Source organism: Aspergillus pseudonomiae, assembly GCF_009193645.1.
Source record: "Aspergillus pseudonomiae strain CBS 119388 unplaced genomic scaffold BDV37scaffold_55, whole genome shotgun sequence".
NCBI classification, from domain to species: domain Eukaryota; kingdom Fungi; phylum Ascomycota; class Eurotiomycetes; order Eurotiales; family Aspergillaceae; genus Aspergillus; species Aspergillus pseudonomiae.
Genome location: NW_022476047.1, coordinates 117,108 through 141,125, shown reverse-complemented (window position 1 = coordinate 141,125; position 24,018 = coordinate 117,108). Strand labels below are relative to the sequence as shown.

General features: G+C 50.2%; 8 protein-coding genes across 8 annotated transcripts; all 8 read right to left on the bottom strand.

Moving 5' to 3' along the window:
* Window positions 1-344: 344 nt before the first annotated feature.
* Window positions 345-3,075, bottom strand: BDV37DRAFT_165721 (uncharacterized protein). The gene is made up of 6 exons (XM_032079243.1): window positions 2,930-3,075; window positions 2,822-2,836; window positions 2,731-2,764; window positions 2,598-2,671; window positions 1,555-2,547; window positions 345-1,490 (listed from the first exon to the last, which is right to left on the bottom strand). Exons 1-6 carry the CDS (start codon window positions 2,956-2,958, stop codon window positions 416-418), a joined length of 2,220 nt encoding a protein of 739 aa, XP_031939421.1. The 5' UTR covers window positions 2,959-3,075; the 3' UTR covers window positions 345-415.
* A 224-nt stretch (window positions 3,076-3,299) lies between these two features.
* BDV37DRAFT_273163 (general substrate transporter) lies at window positions 3,300-4,953 on the bottom strand (the record flags this gene model as incomplete). Its single annotated transcript, XM_032085010.1, has 3 exons — window positions 3,300-3,455; window positions 3,509-3,629; window positions 3,680-4,953. 3 exons carry the CDS (start codon window positions 4,951-4,953, stop codon window positions 3,300-3,302), a joined length of 1,551 nt encoding a protein of 516 aa, XP_031939420.1.
* Window positions 4,954-5,489: 536 nt separating this feature from the next.
* Window positions 5,490-6,981, bottom strand: BDV37DRAFT_273162 (class-II fumarase/aspartase family protein; the record flags this gene model as incomplete). The annotated part of the gene is made up of 3 exons (XM_032085009.1): window positions 5,490-6,414; window positions 6,474-6,713; window positions 6,779-6,981. The coding sequence occupies 3 exons, from the start codon at window positions 6,979-6,981 to the stop codon at window positions 5,490-5,492; spliced, it is 1,368 nt and encodes a 455-aa protein (XP_031939419.1).
* Window positions 6,982-8,083: 1,102 nt separating this feature from the next.
* On the bottom strand, window positions 8,084-9,646 carry BDV37DRAFT_253226 (uncharacterized protein). Its single transcript, XM_032082526.1, has 3 exons — window positions 9,055-9,646; window positions 8,752-8,838; window positions 8,084-8,559 (listed from the first exon to the last, which is right to left on the bottom strand). The coding sequence occupies exons 1-3, from the start codon at window positions 9,551-9,553 to the stop codon at window positions 8,156-8,158; spliced, it is 990 nt and encodes a 329-aa protein (XP_031939418.1). The 5' UTR covers window positions 9,554-9,646; the 3' UTR covers window positions 8,084-8,155.
* Window positions 9,647-12,877: 3,231 nt separating this feature from the next.
* BDV37DRAFT_295643 (pectin lyase fold/virulence factor) lies at window positions 12,878-14,542 on the bottom strand (the record flags this gene model as incomplete). Its single annotated transcript, XM_032089941.1, has 4 exons — window positions 14,101-14,542; window positions 13,704-14,043; window positions 13,556-13,636; window positions 12,878-13,486 (listed from the first exon to the last, which is right to left on the bottom strand). The coding sequence occupies exons 1-4, from the start codon at window positions 14,244-14,246 to the stop codon at window positions 12,878-12,880; spliced, it is 1,176 nt and encodes a 391-aa protein (XP_031939417.1). The 5' UTR covers window positions 14,247-14,542.
* A 1,817-nt stretch (window positions 14,543-16,359) lies between these two features.
* On the bottom strand, window positions 16,360-17,015 carry BDV37DRAFT_273160 (RING finger protein; the record flags this gene model as incomplete). Its single annotated transcript, XM_032085008.1, has 3 exons — window positions 16,360-16,534; window positions 16,600-16,809; window positions 16,903-17,015. 3 exons carry the CDS (start codon window positions 17,013-17,015, stop codon window positions 16,360-16,362), a joined length of 498 nt encoding a protein of 165 aa, XP_031939416.1.
* Window positions 17,016-17,830: 815 nt separating this feature from the next.
* Window positions 17,831-18,394, bottom strand: BDV37DRAFT_285067 (Hsp20/alpha crystallin family protein; the record flags this gene model as incomplete). The annotated part of the gene is made up of 1 exon (XM_032087640.1): window positions 17,831-18,394. One exon carries the CDS (start codon window positions 18,392-18,394, stop codon window positions 17,831-17,833), a length of 564 nt encoding a protein of 187 aa, XP_031939415.1.
* A 1,210-nt stretch (window positions 18,395-19,604) lies between these two features.
* On the bottom strand, window positions 19,605-22,253 carry BDV37DRAFT_295637 (uncharacterized protein; the record flags this gene model as incomplete). The annotated part of the gene is made up of 7 exons (XM_032089940.1): window positions 21,821-22,253; window positions 21,644-21,713; window positions 20,910-20,948; window positions 20,825-20,848; window positions 20,698-20,785; window positions 20,214-20,228; window positions 19,605-20,138 (listed from the first exon to the last, which is right to left on the bottom strand). Exons 1-7 carry the CDS (start codon window positions 21,915-21,917, stop codon window positions 19,605-19,607), a joined length of 867 nt encoding a protein of 288 aa, XP_031939414.1. The 5' UTR covers window positions 21,918-22,253.
* Window positions 22,254-24,018: the final 1,765 nt, after the last annotated feature.

Below are 24,018 nucleotides of genomic sequence, written 5' to 3'. Positions count from 1 at the left end.
GAACTCTGGGAACAGAATTCCGCGATCAACGATCCTTGAAGATAAAAGTACTAAACATCCTATTCGGCCCGTTCCGTTCCATGGAAAGAACAGTCTCTTTGCTGCCTTTCACTCCATGCATATCTCGCAACAGAGCTTCTTCACTTTACACTACTGGCAAAGGCGAGTGGTTTCTAGCACGTATGGGATGTATCTTTGTGTTGGCTCTTGGAGTCGTGTGCAACTGAGACTGAAATATATGAACAATACCACGCTGGAGATAATACAATCTTGATTACCAGGTATGCTGGAGAGGAAACCCACGTCTGCACCGAAGACCGCGAGTCAAGTATTATTTAATCTCCACGACGTTTTCCAAGTGGTAACCCAAAGATGATTTGATCGGCACAGAGTCACTACATACTACCGCCAACCGTTAATTCTCCCAAGGAATCAACAGCGGGTCGGTAAGCTCGAATATCTCCATTTGATTGATCTCGTCGATGGATAGTGGTGCCCAGAGGGAGGGAGAGTAGTCTGGAAATAGTGTTGGTTGCGCAGGTCGAGCTAATGAATGAATGTCGGTGACTATTGGTCTCACTTGAGGAATCGCACTTTCTATTGAGTGCTGGCTGAACGGTGGCCAGGACCACGAGCCACCCTGGCTGTCCAGTGTTCGCGTACAAAGATAGTGAAGATAGGACGATGCCTGTCGAAGCGATTCTATCGTGTCTGTCGTAGAGGGAGACCTTGGTCTTCCGGAACCCACTCTTTCGTCCAGGTGCGCAGCTGATTTAGATAGAAGAGTGATAGCGATATGAATGAACTGGGGGAGGGTATCTGGTTCTGATGAAATACCGGGCCGCTGGGTTGGGGTTTGAACCCACCGGTCATAGAGAAGCATCAGCCCGCTCTGGAGAACAAGGTGGTGACCTGACGGCCATATGTGAGGTGTGAACGACACCTCTGAGGCTAACTCAAATGCTAGAATGAGATGCGTGGTTGCTTCCTTGCAAGACCGCAGGCTATCCGCAAGTTGTGGTTCTTGTTGTCCAAAAGTCAATGCAGGGCGATGGATGAGCATGGTGGCTAGCTCTCCTAAGATGAACAACCATAGAGATATAATATCGGGGCGTTCAACAGGGTTGTAGGCAGTGTTGTTATTGTTTCTGTTATGTAGTCTCGTCTGGATAAGTTCCCCAGTCCGTGCGACATTGGGTAAACTTGATTGAACATTTTGTTTCCAAAGATCAAGTTCACGTTGAAGTCGAAAGATCTTGGCAACTCCACCTCTTCGGTTGGTGGTCGTATACATTTGTTCTAGACACCTGGATAGGATTTGTGCGAGATGAACATACTGGAGGAATGGCTCGATATGGGTAGTCTCTCCAGGTAACGGGTACGACAGCTGATCGCTATGCATGTCATCATAGTCGGTATTGGTAGGGAGGTCGGTGTCTGTGTCTGCTGCTTGTATGTTTCTGGGTAGACCATATAGGATGCTTGATTGTCTAGAATGCATCAATATGAGTATTTTGTAATCTCGTCATCAAAAGCTGGAAGGGCCTTTCATACACGTCAAGCACATATACAGACCACCATATCCGTCTTCGCAACTCACTTTCACCGGGTGAGTGTTTGAATCGTCTAGTATGTCGATGCAGTCCGAGCGATTGCGCTAATCTTACGACCATACCACAGACACGTACTGCTAACGAGTGCTGCGATGTCATCTGGAGATAGAGAAGGTAAAGGATTAAGCCTTGGAGACTAGGAATATCTCCTCGGCAAGGCATATGGCCAAGTAGGTTGCTCAGTATGGTGTCCAGGTGATAAGACAAGGGCCTTGATTCAGTCGCGGCAGTACTACTATGGATGCTCTGAAGTGCTATCAAGGCATACACCTGAAGGAGAAATGGTACCCTGAGATGCGGTTCCATCGATGTGGTCCACGCATCGTTGATTGTGTCGTCAAAAGTGTCAAGGAACTGTTTTGACAACAACACAGGATATAGGATTCCCCAACATTGTTGGTACTTGTCAAATGCCTCGCGAATAGCAACCACACCCACGTTACGGAGATGATTACGTAGAGACTCAAAGATGTTGCCCGAAGTGAGGTGGCCGTCCCCCAAACAACTTTCCACGCTTATAGGTTGTTCCAAAGCGACGGGCGATCCGTTAGGCCGCAGGATGTGCAGGCGAAACAAACATTCGGGAAAATGCTCTTGGGAAGAGAAAGTAGTCTGATACAGCTGCTGGGCCGAGAGAACAAAATGAACCCCTGTCGTAGAACCTGCAAAAAACTCGGAGTTGCCGTCGCCCAAGACCAGTCGTCCAAGGTGTGCCACCACAGAGCCATTAGAGGCCCTCTCTCCTCCATGCTGCGTGTAGCCACCCGGGCGAGATGCGGTAACCAGCTCCTTCAACTGTTCGATCTCTTTCTTCTGCGACACAATAGTCTCACGGAGTCCCTCTTCCCGTGCTGAGAGAAGTTGCAGCTGGTCTCGAGCTGATTCCAGCTCTTGCGTGAGTTGTTGGATGAGTTCTTCGGTGGGTTCAATGTACCTATCACCGGGTTAGCAGGAATGTAGAAGAATATCAACTGGGGTGTATACCCTCGTGGAGTGGTTCTCCGTTTCAGTTGGACAGACACTGAGCATTCAGCACCTGCCCTCTCACATTTCCCACACTTGAACGAATGAACAAGTGAGCCGTGGTAGACGGAAACGGAGGCAACAAGAAACAGACCTTCGGCCGGCGTCCATCACACTTGACTCTTTTCCTGCAAGTCTGGTCAGATCTCCCATGCTATCATTGGATTTTTCTATCGTGTGCTTACACGCGGCACCGATCGCTATTGTGAAGCAAGGTTAGTTTGGATGTAGACAGAGGGATTCATCATTCCACCCACTTGGGATGGTTGTGCATGCAGAGGAACCCCACTTACCAAACCTGGGCTGGCCGTCTTTCGGCCATTCTTTGCAGCAGATGTGACAAGGATGTGACAGTATGGCTGTGATCGTCAAGTCACCGACATTGGTCGAGGGGGGTTGAGGAAGGTGGGGATTGCATGGAATAAGGGCAGCGGGATAAGCGGCTATTCCGGCGCGGAGTTTTTGATGAGGAACCCAGGCATCCATATCGCCACGCCTAAGGCAGCACTACGGGCCTAGCTAAGGCTGGAAATGATCGGCACGTTCGCCTATACAGATGGTTTGCATTTTGCATCTCTCTCTGCGTTTCTACCAAATGATGATCGCCGTGTCTTCTTTTACCACACCAACTTCCGTACCCTCTAATACATGCCTGTTAACCTGCTACACTTTCTCGTCGTGTCGGATCTCCTCCTTCTCTTGTGCCCAGTCTTGCTCGAGTGCAAGTTGAGGATTTTCCCTCGCATACCGGACAGTTGCAAAGACCGACGGGCTGTTCCGGAAAATCAAGTCAATTTCTTCGAGCGATCGACCCATGGTCTGATTTGGCGTCAGTAGTACACTCAAGTGAGAGCAGAAAAGAGTTTATTCACCTCGGGATAAAAGAAGTAGACGGAGATAGGGATGCAGAACCCAATACAGGTAAACACAATGTAGTACTGATACCCGATAGTGTTGATCGCTACCGGGGTAATCATCGTGACAGCGAAGTTCCTGAGAGTATGATTAGCATCGGCAACACAATACATCAGAAAGATACACACCACAGCCAATGGTTAGCAGTGGAAATACTCGACATGGCTACTCTCAGCTTCGTGGGCGCCACCTCGGTACAGTACAGGAAATTGGCGCCCAAGAAGCCGATTGGAATGAAGAAATTGAAGAGAAACACGAAGAAAACACTAGCCACCTGGGCACCAAAATTCGAATGTGGAAAGGAAGTCGCAATGGCGAGTCCCATCATACAAGTCGCCATTCCCGTGCCACTCACCATGAGCACAAAACGTCGCCCAAATCGATCGATGGCAAAGAAACCCACAAAGCAGGAGAGGAGCTTCCACGTCAAAGTCCCTCCGGATAAGATTCGAGATGTCTCGGAATCCATGTGAAGACCCTCCTGGAAGATGACAGTTGAATAGACGGAAATCAGGTTCCCCCCAGACATTTGTTGGTAGAACTGCAACAAGATACACAAGCAAAACCGGTAGAGAAGGCGATCCTCTCCCATCTTCAGCATATCGCCAAGCGACGCCGCAGTGCGGCCGGACTGTTCCAACGAGCGTTCGATTGCGGATAATTCATCAATGATTCTCGTGTCATCTTCTGATAGCCCCTTGAGCGCAGCAAGGGTGTTTCGTGCTTCCTGGATGCGACCTTGTTGAGACAGCCACCGTGGGGACTCTGGCATTACTAAAATAACAAGACTCAAAAGAAGCGAAAAGAGGACTGGGATGGCGATCGGTGGCCGCCAAGATGCTGAACCCGTTTTGATTTGGTAAAATCCTAAGTTGATCCAAGCCTGCAGCACATATCCAATGGAGATGAAAAGCCCATCCAGAACGACGTGCTTTCCACGGTTCGTGGAGCTAGAGCATTCACTCTGCCAGGTAGGGACTGTACCGCTCAACATCCCCACGCCAGCACCTAGGATCACTCGACCGATGATGAGCTGAGCGAGTTGGAACGAAGATGCTTCGAGGACCTCCCCAACCATGGTGAGGATGGCCCCTGCGAATATCACGATACGGCGTCCAAACCTGTCGCTGGTATATGAACAAGAAAGGCACCCAATCATCGCCCCCAATGTAAAGGTGGCCACCACAACGCCCTGTATGGTGGCATTTGAACTCTTCTGTTCTCCTTCAGTGTGAACAGTATCGATCCGAGGGAAGTGATTCGTGAAATCCGTCACCGAAACCAATCCACCAAGGTTGGATTGATTGTATCCGAATAGAATGAAAGCAGGACAAACAACCAGAAGAAGTTGTGCTAAGGTAAGAGCGCTTCCACGAAGGCCCATGAATGATGGTGATCCCATGTTTCAAGCAAGTATTGGACAGAGCCGAATAAGGTAGAATCAGAAAGTGTGTCTGGGGGGAAACTGCCTTCTTCTGGGTCGATTCGATATTCATACCTCTTTTATACCATATGCTGCACTTTGTTATATGCCTCATGTCTGGGGTTGTGGGGAAATCAGCTGATCCGGGGTACAGACATTCTGGGGTCGGGATTAAGCCCTAATCCGAAGGCATATCGTCGTTGGGGGTGGAATAATGCCCTAACCCTTCTCATCACGACAACAAGGGCAGTTTTGATAGACTTTACGTCTCGGCACATCGTTATTCGAAAGTAGTGCGAAGGTTACCCGAGATAAAATCTATACACTATGGTATCTGCATACCATACGGGTATCTCCTGGGATATCGAACCCATGGAGATTCCCGTACCATGTCGAGATGCCATTCTTCGTACCTTGTTACTAGCGACATCTACATTGTCATCATGCTCGTACGGGAGAGATTGATATACATTGACTAGTTTCATTGTATTTAACTACCTCTGCTTACATCGCCTTCAGCCTCGCCTTCCCTCAGCGACTCTTCTCAGAACGTCATCAACCATGAGCTGACCGGACCCGAGATAATTCAATGGATCGCACAATTGGGTCAGCTTGGTCTCATTCAAATGCTCTGATGCCTCTTTATTTTCCTTAAGCACGTCTAACAACACTCGATCATGTTCAATCGCTGACTTGCAGGCCTCATAGACCACGTCGTGTGCTCGTTGTCGGCCAACGAACGGCGCCAGCCCCATCATTACGGCCTCCCCGACAATCAACCCCCTTGTAGAGTGGAGATTTTTCTCCATGGAGTCTTCTTTCACGCATAGTCCTGATAAAGCAAAAGTAATCTGATGCAAAGCGCCAACTGCGTATGTAAAGGACTCCGGGATTGCCACCCACTCCAGATGCCACGGCCCAGACGCACGTTCAAAGTCGACAACCATAGCATCCAATCCCAAGGATGCATTGGCTCGGAGAAGCTTGCTTGTAGCGAGAATGATCTCGCTGGAGATGGGGTTCCGCTTCTGCGGCATGGTTGAGGAGGCGCCGCGATGTGGCACGAAAGGCTCTGCCACCTCGTCTAGCTCATTGGATGACATGACGATGATGTCCAAAGCAATCTTCCCCAGGGTACCACCTACCAGTGCCAGAAAGTTGAGAACCTCTGCAATATTGTCACGAGCGACATGCCACGTGATCATCGGGTCTTCCAGATCAAGCTCTTTAGCTAACTGTGCTCGCACAAGTATCCCGGTCCTATCACTACCCAGAGAGGCCAGAGTCCCCGCTGCACCACCAAACTGTACCAGGAGGCATCGACGTTCGATTTCACAAAGCCGGTCTCTGTGTCTCAGGATGCTAGAGAGATAAACGGCGCACTTGTAGCCAAAGGTGCAAGGCAAGGCATGTTGCAAGTGCGTACGGCCGGCCATTGGACTAGAGACAGTGGAGTCAGCATGCAAATATCGCTAAATTACGCTCAATGCTCAACTTACGTGTCACGGTATTTTTGCGCCATCCCTTGCAAAATCTCAATCAGTCTGTTCAGATCGCGCTTCACCAAATCCAAGCCTCTTTTGATCTGAAGCATGCTGGCATTGTCCATGACATCTTGCGTGGTGGCACCCCAATGAATGTATTTCGCCAGCTCTTCAGGAGTGTTCTCCACCAACTGCACCACCAGAGGTAGAACAGGATATCCGACAATTTCGGTCTCTCGAGAGAGCCTCTCAAAGCTATTTTATTATCTTCAGTCAATGGTCAACTGTTTCACAATGATCTCGGGTCACGGTCCACGTACTCTAGTTCGATGTTACCAAGAGCTGCGGTGATCGCATCGCCAACCTCTGCTGGAATAGCATTGACTTTGGACTCTGCCCGAGCCAGGGCTGCTTCCGTCTGTACCAGGAATTTCGCATACGCTTCATCTGTAAAGATTTCACGAACCTCCTCTGTGCCAAAGAGGTTCCGAAAGATGCGGGAGTCAACAGCTGAGATAGACATCGCGGCTGGATTTGCACAAAAGAAACAGGGAAAGGGAAAGGGAAAGAAAAGAAGATATCGAACTCAGTGGAAGGCAAAATCTGGATTGATGAGAGAATCCCAAGTCATATTCATGGGGGCTTGAGTCTATTAATGGAGGATTGACTGCGAGTCCTCTAAATTCCGCTCAATCGGGAGACAGCGGAATAGTGCCTTATCCCGAACCCTGCATCCACCTCCACCGAACAACCGGAGATGTCGACCATTACTCCGCTTTTGGCTTCTTTAGAGAGTGCCTTTCATTTTTTACATTCTGATTCTTACCTAATCCGGGGCCCCTTGACAATATTGGTGTTAGATTCTGTGGAAGCTTTCAAGTATCAGGGCGTAACCGTGAATCTCTGATTGAGTGTGGGATACAACAAGCTGGCGCTAATACTAGGACAACTGTCAACTACTTGTAGTCAATTGCACGACGGGGGTTCTCAATTTCTATAGTAGATGCCCGAGCCTATGCCTCAGGGTTTGTGTGTGTTCAAGTCTTTCACTAGACCCGATACAGATTCATATATTGCTTACAACATCCGTGTCCCTCCATAAATATACGAAAGCAATAATACGGACCCTCAAGAGAGCTTGATGAGATCGGATTAACCACCGTATTAAATAGCATACAAAGTATAGCACGGAAATATAGAGACTGCATGACTCCCGCCTTACCCGGAGCACCAGCCTCCAAGGCAAGGAAAGACATGTGGTACTACTAACCAGAGCCAACAATGCTAAGCGTGCAGATATAGATTTACCCACGCTAGTACGGTGTCTTTGTCCCTGACATTGAGCTACCACTTGATTAAGTATAATTATCCAATGAAAGATCTTCTGTACAACAGAACCTTGTTTTTGAAAAGAACATGCGAATATATTAAACATATCAAGAGCTACTAAACTTCTATCTGAAAGAACATTATATTGTTTGTAGCCATATTGTGGTAAACGAACGATGGGGGGGAAAGAATCAATGATTACATGTAAACGAATGACAAATTATAAAGCTGAACAAACAGAGCTCGATTTCAAGCGTTCAGATTAGGCCAACACAGTCGGGTCGAAGTTATAAAAGGAAAGACAGGACATTCTGGAAAGAAGTTTGTTCTCAGCTTTGGCACCGTCACCTATCCAGGAAGAAGCCCGCTTAGTACTCTTCGCAGTCCTCGGGAGGGGGAGGTGCACATGCAGCGCAGTCGGGACTTCCGCCAGTCGTAGAAGACGAAGAGCTGCTCGAGGAAGAAGAGCTGGAAGAGCTAGAGGAGCTAGAAGAGGTATTGCCTCCGTTGTGTGTTCCCGTATTGTGGCCAGAAGTGTTTCCACCGGTTGGAGGGTTACCGCCAGCAGGGGGATTGCCACCAGCCGGAGGCATACCGCCAGTAGGAGGGTTGCCATCAGTGGGAGGGTTGCCACCAGTGGGAGGGGTGCAGGTACTGTCACCTTCCTCACAAGCTGTATTGCCAGTGGGAGGAGTGCCGCTAGTAGGGGGATTGCCACCAGTAGGAGGAGTACTTCCAGTAGGAGGGTTACCGCCAGTGGGAGGGTTGCCGCCAGTGGGAGGGTTGCCGCCAGTGGGAGGATTGCCGCCAGTCGGAGGGTTACCACCAGTTGGAGGGGTGCAGGTACTGTCACCTTCCTCACAAGCTGTATTGCCAGTAGGAGGAGTGCTTCCAGTAGGGGGATTGCCACCAGTAGGAGGCATACCGCCTGTAGGAGGGGTGCTTCCGCTAGGAGGAGTGCCACCAGTAGGGGGAGTGCCACCGGTTGGAGGGATGCAGGTACTGTCGCCTTCCTCGCAAGCCGTATTACTGCCAGTGGGAGGGGTGCCGCCAGTAGGAGGAGTACCGCCAGTGGGGGGAGTACCGCCAGTAGGGGGAGTGCCACCAGTAGGGGGAGTACCGCCAGTAGGGGGAGTACCACCAGATGGGGGAGTACCGCCAGATGGGGGAGTGCCACCAGTCGGGGGAGTACCACCAGTGGGAGGAGTACCGCCAGTAGGGGGAGTACCACCAGATGGGGGAGTACCGCCAGTGGGAGGAGTACCACCAGTAGGAGGAGTACCGCCAGTGGGAGGCATACCGCCAGTTGGAGGCATACCACCAGTCGGAGGCGTGCCGCCATTAATGTTGTTGGTCACCGTGTTTGTGTTGGAATTGTTATTGGTGTTTGAATTGTTATTGTTATTAGTATTGTTATTGGTATTGGTGTTGGAATTGGAATTGTCGTTGGTGTTGGAATTGTCATTGTTGTTGTTGTTGGTATCACACGGCGAGCAGAGGCCGAACTTGTTCATCTTGTGCTCGATCAATCCCTGAATTAGAGGGAGAAAGGTGCGAGCCTTCAGACTGGCTCCTTCCTCACCACATGGGGGGCACAGGCTACCCATGGGGAAAAAGGTGCGAGACTGCAGGCGAGCATGCGCCTCGGCGTCTGGGGCAAGGGCAGGCACCGGGTCGACGTGGCCATGATCACCGGTAGTCACAGACACCGGAACTGCCAGGGCCGTGGCTGAGAAGGCAATGGTGCAAAGGGTGGAAGTCTTCATCTTTCCCAGAAAGAGAGAAAAGAAAGCAAAAGAACGAACAGTACAAACAAGAAAACACTGCAAAAGGCAATATAAGAAACTTGAAGGAGTGAATGGAATTGGATAGCTGGATGGAGATGGGATATCGAGGGTCTCCTCGGTCCTTATATACCTTCTTTTTCTTTTCTTTCCCTTTCTTTTCTGTTCATGCTTCTGATTTGTGGGGGGTCGATCTGGATCTCGATAGGATTGATCCATGTTTGAGACCGTGCTATCCAAGTTTCAAAAAGAAACCTACACCCAGTCTTTGGGACTAGCTAGATTCGACAACACTATGAACTGGTATTCCACCATCTTTCTCCGACCGGATCATGGTCTCCACTCATTGCACGAAGCATTTGTATGGATTCTATAATCAAGTGGATCTAAGATACAAGGCTAGTCAGTCCAACGCCTCACATGGTCCAGCAGAAGAGGAAGCCATGTACAAGGACCAACAACAGCCTCATGGCCCCGTCGATCTTGACTATATCGGTAAGGCCAGGGGAAATCTTCGCATCCAGGGTTTTCGACCGTACTTTAGTTGCTTTTGGTCCCAAATTTGGTCCGATTAGAGTTGTCGGTCCGGGGACCCACCGACCAGCCTATCTCGAACCCTTAAAAGTCGTATTTCGACGCCTCCAGCGAGGGCTAGACTGTTTACCCGCGTCTAATATCTTGTCTTTTGGGCTATAATACCTTTCTAATAATATCCCCATCTCAAACACGCGACGGTTACATGGCTTTCTTGTTCTTTTTTTGTTGCCGTAAACGAATGTAACCTCGACCCCTGTTTGAGCGTATCCGAGAGCACTTCCCGTTAGGGTTTCATGAGGTGTACAACGTAGTAAAAATAACCACGGAAAATCCTCTGTGGGCACTCGATGAAGCACGATTAGCTGCCTCTCAAGTGATCTCCGTCGAGGGAACCAGGTTATGATTGGACCATCCACGGTTTCGTTTGTGAAACAGGGCGCACGCCCCTGGCATAACTTTGTATTTTGAAAGCTTAAGCGGGTTAGTCATTTCTTCTTTTTGCTATTCCAAGCATTATCGGAAGGAAATTTGGGAGTGGTTTGAAATGTTGACCGTCCTAGTTTACGATGGATGTAGAGAAGCCATGTCATGTGATCGGCCAGACTTCGATGCGATAACTTTGAACGGTTGGTGGTCTGCGTAAAGGACTCAGGCCGTAATGCCTGCTTTGAAGATTGACTGGTACGCAGCTTGTTGCCAGGATTCACATCGCCAGTCAAGATCTCAGCCACGGGCATCACTGGCGCACGCATCGCTGAGGTAGCAGTGGAGAAACATTTTGCTGCAGAAGACCGAGATATGGAGCACAAAGAGGGGCCCAGAAAAATCGGGACAGTTGGAACAGATGCACCGAACAAGGTGTTGAATCACCCGACTCGCCGTATCTGTTCCGCTTCGTCCCATTGCTTCGTTCGATCTAGAACACATGGAGTTTTGCGGAACAGGCCTTGCTGGATGACGCGTGTGGCCCATTTGAAGAAAATAAATTTTCCAACATGTGCTAAGAAAGGCCTTAGAATACGGAGAGAATCTATGAGAATCTTTTCTGAGGCTGTGCAAATACTACTTCGGAGCTTAGCGTTTGGATGCAGGGTTTCAAATGCCTCCCACAGGATCCGAAGCATCCACCGTGCTGATCAGGATAATCAGACCGTCGGGATGGAAAGCCCGCTTTACCCTTGTCAGGCTGACCAGGTTCCCCCGAATCTTAGCAAAGTGTACGTGGAGTCAGTCGTCTGCAGAACACTTCCAAGATCTACTCTCTCAATAGCCGCTGCCTCGCTCATCTCCGTTCCAAATCTCTACGCACCCAACCTCCCCAATAACAACCAACATATCTTGTAAGGTACGACCTCCAACAGTCTCCTTTATCCTGCTAATTCTATTGCCCTCTTTACCGTGCCGTTTGCATTGCAACGGCCAACTGAATCGCTGATCCCTATGGGCCGCAGCCGCCATGGAAGGAAGACTGCTGCGCTTCACAGCGTCAATCACTGCGCTCGTAGACTCTCTTTTGGCCCATACTGCCTCTCGTTCCGATGGCATGTCAACGCCTAGCGTGCTTCAAGGTATGTCTGTCCTTATCTGTTCCTACTCAGGCGGTTAAACCTTACATTTGAGTTATTCTAACGGTTGGAATAAAGGCTGTGATACTCGGGCATGGCGGCAGAGGCTCGTCCGATGCCCAGATTGCCACCAAAGGCGCCGTAGTTGCGGTGTCCTTGGTTCATACCCCTCGTGAAGGTGCTGCTCATACTTTTATCCACACCTCCGCCTTAGGTATATATGACACCATGTGGACCAGCCGATGAACTTGACCATCCAAATGCCGCCCGCCGGGAGAATTCACGCCCGTACCCTCAGGTAACGCCACGAATTGCGGCATCGATGGCCCCAATAAGGAATCCGGGTACCTGGATAGTTGAGCTAATACATACAAGATCGAAGAGATTGATTTGGCCTGGTCAGTACTGCCCAGATTTCTCAGAAAGTTGACAGGATTGTGAGGCCTACGTTGGGCGCCGACTGGGATACAGATTTATGAGTGAGGCTTGTCCTTTTTCTTGACCTTGTACTTCTCGGTTCTGCTGCTCCTCCCACTACTTAGTACTGTTAATTATGAGAAAACCGAAGGTCGTGACGCTGTTAGATTGTCCTGTCTCGGGATCGTCGCAATCCGATACATTTCCGAGTCATTTGCCGAGATGATCAGTGCCTTGGCAATTTATACCAGACAATCTGCACTTTTAACTGCCGTGTTGATCTGTGCTGCTCGGCAATTCTGTCCTTCACCCGTTCGAACAGGCTGACTGCCAACTAGACTGTTTACTTGTATATGGCAGCATATGGATGCATGTATGCGCTGGCCACGGCGTCCCCAAGGGGATGGTCTAGTTTGTCATTGAGATATTAGAGTCGAGCGAGATAAGAAAATACTCACTAACGATAACAGATAGTCTGGATCTGAAGACCGTCAGCACGAAGAACGAACCCAATAGATATTGAAATTCAAGTCTATCAACTAGGTTCACTCGGCCATACTGACTAATATGAGCCAATGCAACCAAAACCATGACTACATAAATCATTCCCAAGCATTTCTAGGTATTTGGAGTATGTTAACTGTCGGGAATCTGAACTTCTTTTATATCGTGTGAAGTATAGAATGAGCAATATCTACAATAAATGTCCTGAATTATGATACAAAAAGTGCCCGATAGCTCTAACAGTCCTCCACGGTCCCCATTTTCAGCGCATGCAAGTTGCAGCTCACAGCTTGCCAACGCCAGCGTTGGCCTTGACATTGGTAGGGACATCAGCGACACCGGTGTGGCCGATGAGATGCTCCTTGAGGCTGGAGAATCCGGTCAAGACCGCCGCGTCAGTGCGGTCAGGCCAAGTGCCAGTGTTGCCGCCCGCCCGGTTCCATTCGCAGATGTATCCCAGAGGTGAGACGCAACCGCTGGCCGAGTCGACGGTGCTGGTGGTGTACAGCTGCGCACCACTCGTGAGGGAAGTATCGGTCATGGGGGTCTTCACGTTGTCGAAGTAATTACCCTCCAATAGCACCCAGGTGTTGGTGTCCACATCGAAGGCATGTCCGTCAATATCCTGGAAGTAGTTGTTGACGCCGTGGAAATAGATCTTAGAGTCGTCGTAGTCAGTGCCCATGTGAGGAGCACGGCCCGAGAGATCGTGAAGCCAGTTTCCAGAGAAGGTATACCAATCCTCTAGACCCAGGAGCAGGAGGGACCAGTAGTGCTTGCCATTGCAGCCAGCCGACCATTCGGTGACACCGTCGAACTCGTTGTTGGAGATGGTGACATGGCCGCCCTTGTTCCAGCCGCTGACGATCATCTGTCGACCAATAAGGGAGAACTGGACACATTATTCGTTAGACATCATACTAGACGCGATGAGGAAAGCAAATGGAAGATATCAATATACCTTGTTGTGGTCAATCCAAACGTTATCGGTGCCATCCAGGGTAAGAGCGTCACCGCCCCAGACGTACTGAGGGTTCAAATCCTGCATGAAATGACAGCGATTAGCCCTTGTATGTCCACATTGTTGCGAAACCAAGCCGATGTCGTACCGTGATATGGATGTTCTGGATGATGACGTTGTTGGCGCCACCAGTAAGGCGCAAGCCCTTGCCCTTGAGAACTCCCTTGTTGCCCACACCGACAATGCTCTTGTTGCTGCCCACGTCCAGCGGGGTCTTCGCAGCGTTGTCGTAGGTGCAAGAAACCCAGGTGCCGTCATCACACGTGTCTTGAATCCATGCCTGACCAGCGGAGGTGCCACCAGGGCACTTCGTGGTGGTATCGGAGCTGCAGCATTGACCCGAAGTCTGGCCTTCCGTGCTGGTGAAATCCCACTCGCGGTCAATGAGGATCACCCGCTCGACATCGTCAGTGATCCAAGTCTTCAACCTGTCTCCTAGTCAGAGGATATTGCACCTTTACCAAGAATCGTGGTTAATCACTCACTCGTCGAGGCTTGAAGGGGTCTGTGGCGTTGCACTTCCTCCACCGGTTGTTCCTTGAGCGAATCCAAAGGCTGTACCGCTTACTCCGGCTGCGCTAACTGGGCTCAGCAGCATCGCTGCCAGCATGGGGAGAAGGGAGGAATGCATCTTTTTCTTTGGTAAGAGATCAGCCTATCGTACTCTGGTTGGAGTGTTATTCTGGGATTCTTCAGCCGGGTTGTCGTTCTCTAGCGGGCTTTATAAATCGGTCACTGCGTCCGTGCACTCCCACTGATACAATTGACAGCCATCCCACGGCTCCCTGGACAGGTTCGCCGTTGCTCGTTGGTGCGCCCCATCGGGTCTCAGTTTAAGAGCAGGTGATGGAGACGTGCCAGCATACTGGAACTAATTGAGAGTGCTTCTCTAGCCGAAGCAGGGAACGAAATTGAGCAGGAGAAGGCGCAAGTCTTGGCATAATTTATTCCAAACCTCAATCGCTTGACTGTCAGACAGAAATCCATGCCGGTAGAAATCTTCCGACGCTATCGGTTGTTTAAAAGCTGGTCCCCCACCGGACTAAGACTCAACTCGGCTCCTCGACCGACGGAGTGGATCTCCGTGGCCTTTTTTTAGGCCAATTCTTTCGCTTCCCACCAATCGCATCACAATTGACTCTTCATGTTCTCTGATCTGGTTGACGGCGCTCAGTTCACGGTTAGGGCTTGTCAGGAACCAAGTAAAACGGTGGCACTTCGGACTTATTCCGGAAATGATCGCTGGCTTTCGACAGACAACTTCCGGATATGATCTTGACAGTTGAGCTCAGCATGGGCCCTAACATGGGGAAAACAGGCAACTACTGAAGGATGATGGTTCGTTGGTTATCAAGCTGAGTCTGCTGTGTATCCGCCATGCCGGATCCTTGGACAGCTCTGTGCCGGAAAATCCAACGCCAGATCGATAATATTAGAGGCTGAAACAGGACCCTTCTGTCCTTTAGCTTCTCCCAAGGCATGGACATCCTCTCCCGCAAACATTGAACTAGTGACAATAGTCTTAGGCATGGTACGGTTCGGAAAGGCCTCACATTGACCAGGTTCTCCAATCGTCCACATTTCAGTGATAGTTGCAATCCAGTAGTGGAATCCTTTGTCTTCTTGGAACCATAGTCAACCTAGCCTGTCTTGAAGAGAAACAGGGGCGTCGTATTCATCCCCCTCACGTAAGTCATGTCGAGCAGCAACAATCCTCACATTCAAACGGAGAAGAGCATGTAACAAACACAACTGATTGTATCGCGTCGGGTATTCCCATACATTCCACGGCATAAGGGTTATCTGTACGTTTTCGGCAATTCAAAGGACTGTCGTCCTTGTCCAAAGCAGGATAGATTGCGATGTACATTGCAGACTAATGCAAGTTCCAACGCGACTCGTCCCACATGTGACAGCGAAACAGTTCGCTTAGCCCTAATTGGCGCTAACTTTGTACTATACAGATTTCAATATCTTCAGCCGCAGAATCATTCATAGCCTTGTTTCCTGTTCGTCTGCGATTATTCCGACCATCCGTGAGGATTAGGTCGAGCGCACATCTATTACATTCGACATCATGACTTTTCAGAAACGCTCCACCTTCCTTGGCGTCTGCATCGTCCGATAAGGATGCAACTTCGGATATCACTAGGTGACATAGTACTGGTGTACTATGGTCTCCTTCTGAAACTTCCAAAATCGGTCAGCTGTGGAGGGGATATTTACTGATTTAAGCTCCTTCATCGTCTTGCGTGCAGGCATGAACCTCGGCTCACGGTTCGTGTGGGGTATTTATCCCGGTGTATGTGGAGGATTGGTAAATGTGACTGTTCACTTTCCCTTGTAGTGACTTCATGTCTGTAATTAGGCAACTCCGGCGGGGAAAAGGCCACGTTCCTCAAGTTATTCAGAGACATGAGGGGAGCACAGTTGCAGGCTGAAAAATGGTGTACAAGGCATCGCTGCGAAAGGTATTCGGAACGGGCAAGGAACTAAAATTGGACAAACATCATCCATAGCTCTATACAGCTACGCGAGCAGGGGCCAAGACCCGTTTCGAGGCTATGGAGAGGCAAACCTGCAGAAGCTGAGAAGACTTCAGACGGAGGTTGATCCCCAGGGCGTGTTTACGTCGGATGGGCTCTGTAAAGGGTGATTCAAGTTGCAATCAGCTATCAGGAATTGGCTCAGTGTATTAGTATAGCTTCTGCTCCGCTACAAATGCAGAGACCTGCCTGCAGACCCTACACCGCGCTATCAGGGGTGCTCTCTACGCGAACATGAAAAGGCTTCTGACACAGTGGGCAAGTGTAGTGATAGTTCAAGAACCATGTCTCCAGGCACCGGCTGTGGAAGACATGTTGGCAGGGAAGAATGTGGATTGGGCACGTTTTAGAAACCGGCTCGAGGCAAATTGCGCTGATACGGTGTGAGTCCAAATGAGTTCGTTCAAGGGCAGATGCAATGACAGAAAAGCTGCATACCAGTCAAATACACGGTCGTAGTCTTTGAGAGGACTTCGCTCGGTTTGAACCGATTTCCACCAGGTTATAAACGGCTTGGTCGGTGCGACTCGCTCCAGCAGATTCAGTCTTCTCTCTTCCTCCGTGGCTGTCGGAGCCGAGAACGATGGATCTAAAATGGCACTGAGGTCCAGATTCAGCGTGGTAATATAATAGCTTCTCAACAGGACCCTATTAGCAGCTCTTAAACATTAGTTCTCTGCGCATCCGATCATCAGCCGATGGCATGTGCTAGTTACGCTGAGATTCAGCAGTGGTGCCTACCCGATGGCTGTGACGATATAAATCAGGACGCAGATGGCCACCAGGATACGGATTTGAAGATGGATTTCTTCGGCGTGCTTCGTGGCTTTAGTTCCTGTCTCTGTCGAATTCATCTCTAGACGCTCTTGATTGATCTTGTCGGATCCTCTGGCGCAAGGTGAAGGAAGGGGTTCTTGCTGGGATGGCCAGCGTCTCTTCTCTATATACGAAGTAAGGGAGGGCTCGCCCTAAACGTTAATTCGTCCAAGTTAATCGCTCAAGTGGCCTGAGGGGGGTAATCACGACGAACAACTCTAGGGGTCCCACGAATTCATGAGGGGAAATCCCATAGTCTGTTACCGAATTCCCCTTAGCCTCCCCACGGGCAGTTGCGAAAGATATCCGCCTTAAAACGCTGGATCGACTTGCCGGGAGAAAGCTTGCACGCTGCCCGATGTCGTCATTCGTTCCATAAACTACGTAAAAACCCCACGGTAGATCATTTCCTAGTGCTTCAATTGGGCTATGCGTGAAGTAAGGTGCATGGAATATGGATTGCTGTTTGTGTGACAGGGGGAATGGCCTCAGTTGGGTATCTTTGATGCAGTACGATAGTCTACACTCCTGACCAGTCTCGGCTATCTTACTGCTGATATCGATTGATAATTATCATAGTAAATGGATACAAGCCGCTGAAGCAGTACATGGAGGCAAAGAAAGAAAAAGGATACATTTAAATCTCGCTGAATACGCATATAAGAAAAATGGTGAATCTCCGACCTCATCTCACCCCGTATCAAATTTCCCCTAGACACACCTTGACGAAGAAGCGGTCGCATTTTGATGTAAGAGGATGATTGCTCCAAGCAGACACCATGCATGTGAAAACCAAGGGATCGTTATTCAATGTCGCATCGCCATATCAATTTAAATTCCAGTTTCCCTTCGCCTACTCTTCCACTTTCACCTTCTTCACATCCCAAGTAGAGGCCACCTTCGGAATCGTCACCGAAAGCACTCCATCCTTCAGTCGAGCGCGAGTGTTTTCCTGATCCACAGCGGATGGAAAGCTGAAGGACCGACGGAAGTCTCCAGTGGACCGTTCAGATATCCACCAGGACCCTTCCTCCATCTCAGACGCATGTTCCGTATGCCCTTTGATATTGATTGTGTGCGCGTCAATATACTCGATCTCAACGTCGCTCTGCTTCACGCCGGGGAGCTCCCCTTCCAGCTGGTAGGTATCCTTCGATTCGCGCATGTCGAAAGTGGGTGCGTATGCCCGGGGATGCGGATCGAGAGCATGCCCTGATAGATAACGATCGTAGTCATCCAGTAGTCGTTTAATCGCGGAAGGGCCTCGGTGGAACTGGGGCATCAGAGTCATCGCTCTGGCTTTCGGAAACCTCCCTTGCGCAGCGACGACGCATGGCGGCACTCGAGGCTTAAGAGCGACGGCAATCAAGCCAGGGATACGACTGGCGATCGTGTTGAGATTGCTACGATAAACCATTGTGGAGATATGTATACGATGCTGGGATCGCTGTATTCGTATGAGGTGACGGGGATGAGGTCCGTATCATGACACAAGAGCAGCTTTCAAATCACGCCACTGAGCAAGGCATTCCGGCAAACGACCCAGTAGGATTGGGCCATGGGAAGGTCGGCCACGTCTAGACGATTGGTAGTGGCGAGATCACTTGAACAGGCGTTTGGGGGTTTAGGTTTGCGGTGCCTCTGGTTCGGCGGAGAAAGCTTGGAGACCAACCACGAGTCGTGCCAATATCCTGACCTGAGAGCTCACGGTCTAGCCTGCAGTAGACGGGCCTTACAATGGGCCTCGCCTTGTTCAGTACAGCAAAGCATCTGACTGCAAGTACTCATTATAAGAGCGAAGAGGGGTGCAGGTACTGAATCATCTCCCAGGACACCAGCGATATGCGTCCTATCATGCCAGAACGCCGCGCACATAAATGGACAGAAACCACTTGACTTTACTTCGCATATGCGAGCGAAAATTGGACGAGGAATGTTCCCATCCCGACCGTGACTTGCGCCTTGTGGTGGGCCATACCCATATCCTCAACGCACTCTTATCGGCGCCGATCCCGATCTCACGCCTTGTGGACCAACACGAAGATTCTGTTTCGATGCAGCTCGGAGACGAACTTAAGGCTCCACCCCAAGGCCTTCCAATAGGTACGATGGGTCTCCTCTCCGCCGATTGCTTGGAGTATGAGTACGAGGTGCTGCTCCCATCCTACGACTGAAGCCGTTTCGCTGCCACCCTCACTGACGGATCCGCGTACCAATATGCATGAATCTTATTGCTCGCGATCCTATCCTGTTTCGGTCTGCAAGGCGATCGACGCTAATAGTATAATGCAACATCTATAACTCAACTAATTCACCACATACCTCGGGTGAGCCCAATTTTTGGTCCCCGCGCGAGCTTGGCGGACTGGCCGATCGATTCCTGGGCCAAGGATCTGAAGACATCATGGACATAATAGACACGAGCTATCAATCAAAGTGTCTTAGTCGTATCTCTCCCGCTTATAGGGGTTACCACGCCCATGCGGCCTTAAAAGGGGTGTGTGGAGCTCGAAGTCTCGCCCCCAGTTCCCTTTTCTTAGTACGAAATTAAATGCATAGAATTTTGGTCTAGACTGAACCTAGTGTCAAACAGCCAGCCGAGGTCTGAGCCGGGCCGAAGTGCTGTCTTAGACAATCGACTTTTTATCAATCTCCCAAACACTACCACTGGTGTGAAGGCCGTCGGATGATCCGCCTTCACGCGTATCCTTTTGTTCGACCTTCACGTTATAACTGGTACTGACATAGACGTCGTAATTTCCATCCTCGCTCGCCTCATTAATCGCTTTCATGCTCTCCCGCCGGGCGCTCTTCCTGGTCTGTATCGTCATGTTATACGATTCCGACCCGCCTTGATATCCGTAGGGATGACCGCTGGAGCCATCCTCCACGTAGCCTGACTTCCAGAATCTCTTAGTAAACAGCGGGCGCAAGATAGGAAGGTTAACTGTGGCGACGCCGACAAAGGTCTCGCGGATGCCCCATCGGTTGACGGTGATGCTAGACGGTTCTGCTTCCAATGTGAGGGTGGTTCGAATAATCGACGCGGCGATGACGAAGATGCCGGAGCTGAGGAATATAGCGATGACGAGTTTTCTATTCCCGATGAGGGCAGTTAGGAGGTGTCTTCTCTTGGGGGTTCTATGTGGATTGCGTATTACCTAGAGAGCGATGTTTTGACTTTCCAGAGTAATGGGACTGGAATGAAAAGCCTGGATCGATGGGGTATGAGTAACGAGAAGCGTTCTGGACTGTCCGGGTTGCTTACAGGGCTAAGTCGGTGCTATCAGGAACTGGTCAGCTTGATTCCATACAGAGGGGACTGCGGCAGATATGCATACGTGACGTTCAAGATACATGTCACTATAACGTTTTGGATTTTGAGTCCACACTGTTCTGGAAGACATTAGCATTATGCAGCCCTCGCGAGAGGGGCAGTTCCTTACTAGACGGCGGAGGATATACTCTCCAGTTATTCGATATGCTAGGCAGGACGTGTTAGCGCATATGGGCGTATGAAGAGAGACAGATATCCAAGGGTTCTTACGGATGACACCCAAACGTCACGGTTAGGAAGACCGCAAGGTAGGCAATTCCACAAAAGGCCGCGAGCCATTTGATGGCCCGAGATTGCCATAATCCAATGGTTAAACGCTTGCTTTTCCATCGGGATTTCGTCTTAGTTTCTGAGTTCTATAAGGGTGTAGCAGAGGTGCTCACTATAGGAATAGCATTTTGGCTTTCATGACCCAAATCAGGGCTGTGTAGGAGTACCAGGCAGCGAGTTCTGCCTTTGAGCCCGCTACAACTGAGGAATATTGGGTCGGTGTGAGGGAGTCATGTAGACCGTGCGGTATCTCTAGATTGGTGCCTAGCACGTCTTCTTGGACGTTAGCATCGACGGCACCAAGCCTGGGAGGAGATGTTCTTACATGAGAGGTGTACTGTGACAGCATCCATGGTTAGGAGGCCTATCGCCTAGTAGATTTCCTTAGCATTCCAAAGTGGTGGCAATGACATCAGGAAGAAGAGTTCTTACCAGAAAGGCGAAATAATCATCGCCTTGAAAACCTCGAACGCCAACCGTCCGGATCCGCACACCCATGCGCACGAATACTATGACAACGCCGAGGCCGAACTCTGTCCATTGTTCAGGGAGAAATGTCTTGTCATTGTAAAAGCCAAGATCTGCCATAACGAATGGCAAAAGAACAAGGCCCTTGTGTGGATGAAAGCAGATGTCGCTGTGCATCAACTAGCCCGGGGTCAAGAAGTGGGCTGCTGCATGCATGATATAACAGATGCACCCTCGAGGCAGGAGAGCTAAGCTGGGGAGATTGTCATTTGCCAATGGGTTGGTCCCAAAAATGGAGAAACTTCCACCCTAGTGCGAAGACTGGTAGACATAGGGGATGGCCACTCCGATCTCCATGGATTTAGAAAGTGCTCTACGATCGAGAAATCTTATTCTGAGCCGGACAAGATCCGCTTCCATGCACTTATCACTTGCCTGTTTGGGAGCAGCGAAGATCCATCGTCGCGGCTGGCACTCCGAGATCCACTCCCTGGGCACTCGTCCCCAACATGTTTCGATAGAGTCAGCTGCTAAACCGTTAGGGCTTACATTGTTTCTTCCTCGACGGTTTTACCAACAACCACCATGGACCAGATCGGGACCAGCTCGTCCGCAAGGGCTCCAGGGGCCATCTCACAATCACCCCTTTCAGGCAGGGGCGCTTCCCAAAAGATGAGCCATTATCCTAACCGGGGATAACAGTGCGAGGGGATCTCATGCTCCCGCATACCCGAGCGAAGGCCGGTGCCCAACATCAAGGGCCTTGACTATCTGCTGGGTCGCATACGCGAGATGCTGTCTGGTTGCCAATGGAATTCGACAGCAATGGAACGTCGAGGCCCCTGATCAGCAGATTCGTATACATGAATGGACTGGAAGGGCCGAAGGATCAATGGAGTCCCCACCAGTCAGAGTAAATTTTATTAATGGTTCAGCTCAGCTGTGGTTGGAGTACGAAGAGTAAAACCACCATCGGGACACCATGTGGGCCGAGGTCCATAAACCCAAAGACGCGGGCCGCAACCACAGGCATCATTGGGTCAACAGCGGAATCTCCTCGTTTTAGCTGGTTGCCAAGTCGTGTTTGGGGCGATTGAGATCCCTTATTTGGGCCAACTGCACGGGACACTTTTCCTTGACATCGAAAAGTTGCTCTTAGGGTTCTGGCTACCCAGTGTCCATCCGGACTCCATCAGCACGAGCCAATGGGGGGCATTGGCAACATATTAGGGACTCGATTTGCCTAGGCTTTCTAAATATATCGCTTCTGAAGGCGCTGCTTCTACCGGAACCGAACACCACCGGTTATGCATTAGTACTGGGCACAACGGGCGGATGCATCGCAAGCAGAACGGCGTGGCGTAAGTGCCAGTAAACGTCAACTCGTACAGAGTCGATCTTTTTGTGGAAAGTGCTCCCCACAGAGGGAAAAGATTTTTCAGGGTCCAGAGACCAGAATCGAGGGAATGTGGAGCTAACCAACGCAGGGACGATGTGGTATCCACAGCAGCGCCGGTGGGTACGGCCAAAGATGCAATCGCAGTCTACCCAACCAGATGCTCGTAGGTTGATTAAGCCATGTGTCGTCGTCTCATCTTGTAACCCGGATGTAACCCGGATGTGACTAGCATGAACCATACAAAACCTGTTATGCCGTTCTAAACCGCGTGTGCATCGTCTAGTAGAAGCACAGCGACGATCCAATTGGGTCTTTTAGTATTGCGAAATCCTTCGTCGAACTTCGCGCTCAGGCAAGCTTTTCACGATGCCGACCACCAGCAGAGCCGAGACTCAGGAGACCGTCGCAATTGTTAAGCTACTGCGTATTCTGTACAGGAATTGGCGCCGATCATAACAACTCCCCTCTCTGCTGGTCGGAGCAGGTCCACCACCGTGTGTGAGACAGAAGAGCTTGGAGATACATATTGCAGGATTGGCTTCTCGAGATCCCACGTTTCCAACACTCGTCCATGGTTTATTCTCGACAAGAATCTTCGTTGCACCTTCCAATAATCCATACCATCCTTCTCCGAACCGGCCCGGTCAAGGCGATCGCTCCAACCTAACCTACGTCGGCGACAGAACTATGTCAGTCCCCAATCAGACCACCATACGTGACTCACCAGGTGAGTACGGAACCAGCCTGTGCGATTCTCAGGATCCATCTGGACAATAGCCTTCAATCCACCCGCACAAGGCAGACAGACAGCTCTGGGGTAGGGCAGAAACCTTGTCTGATTTATGCGCGATTTTATGGGCTGCATGAACCTCATTTATTATCAATTGGGTTCCGTCGCTCACCAATAGCTTCACGTCGGTACGCGAGGAACCGCGGTAAAAGCGTCAGCCCACTCGACATGCAGCCTCGTTTCGTGCGATGAACCCCTTCGGACCCGAGCCATCTTTTGCCATCCTTTCAATTCCGAAAGTCAAAACATTGACATGACGTCTCTTCGAGGATCATATCCCAATTATTGGGAGTCACCTTACCTTGGTTCCCGTGGCAGAGAGAATAAGGCAGCTAGACAGAGGGGGTAGCCAATATGAGGTCTTGCTGTTATTCTGGGCCTCTTGGCGACACGACAATCCCCAAATCTTGAATCCAACACTCCATCGTCCATGACGTTTTGCCACGGATTGACCCTTCCGGCAAATACAGCCATTGGACCCCGTGGGGAAGGCCTTGTCAAGCGGATCGATTTTCCGGGCTGGAATGGTCCATCCCTGCAACTCAGCTGGTACATGTAGGAACGTTGGTTGCTATCGACACTTCTGGCCGTTTTGTGAATCACCTGATCTAACATTGTCTAACATTGTCTAACATTGCCATGCATACTCAACACACTTCCTCTACACACAACGTAGCTGCACATGGCAGATTTAAAGTACAGGGTGCTGGCATGGCCAACCATTGCATAGTAACTGGAATCAATGTTCATTCATTACAACGCTTGCTATATGCCTCA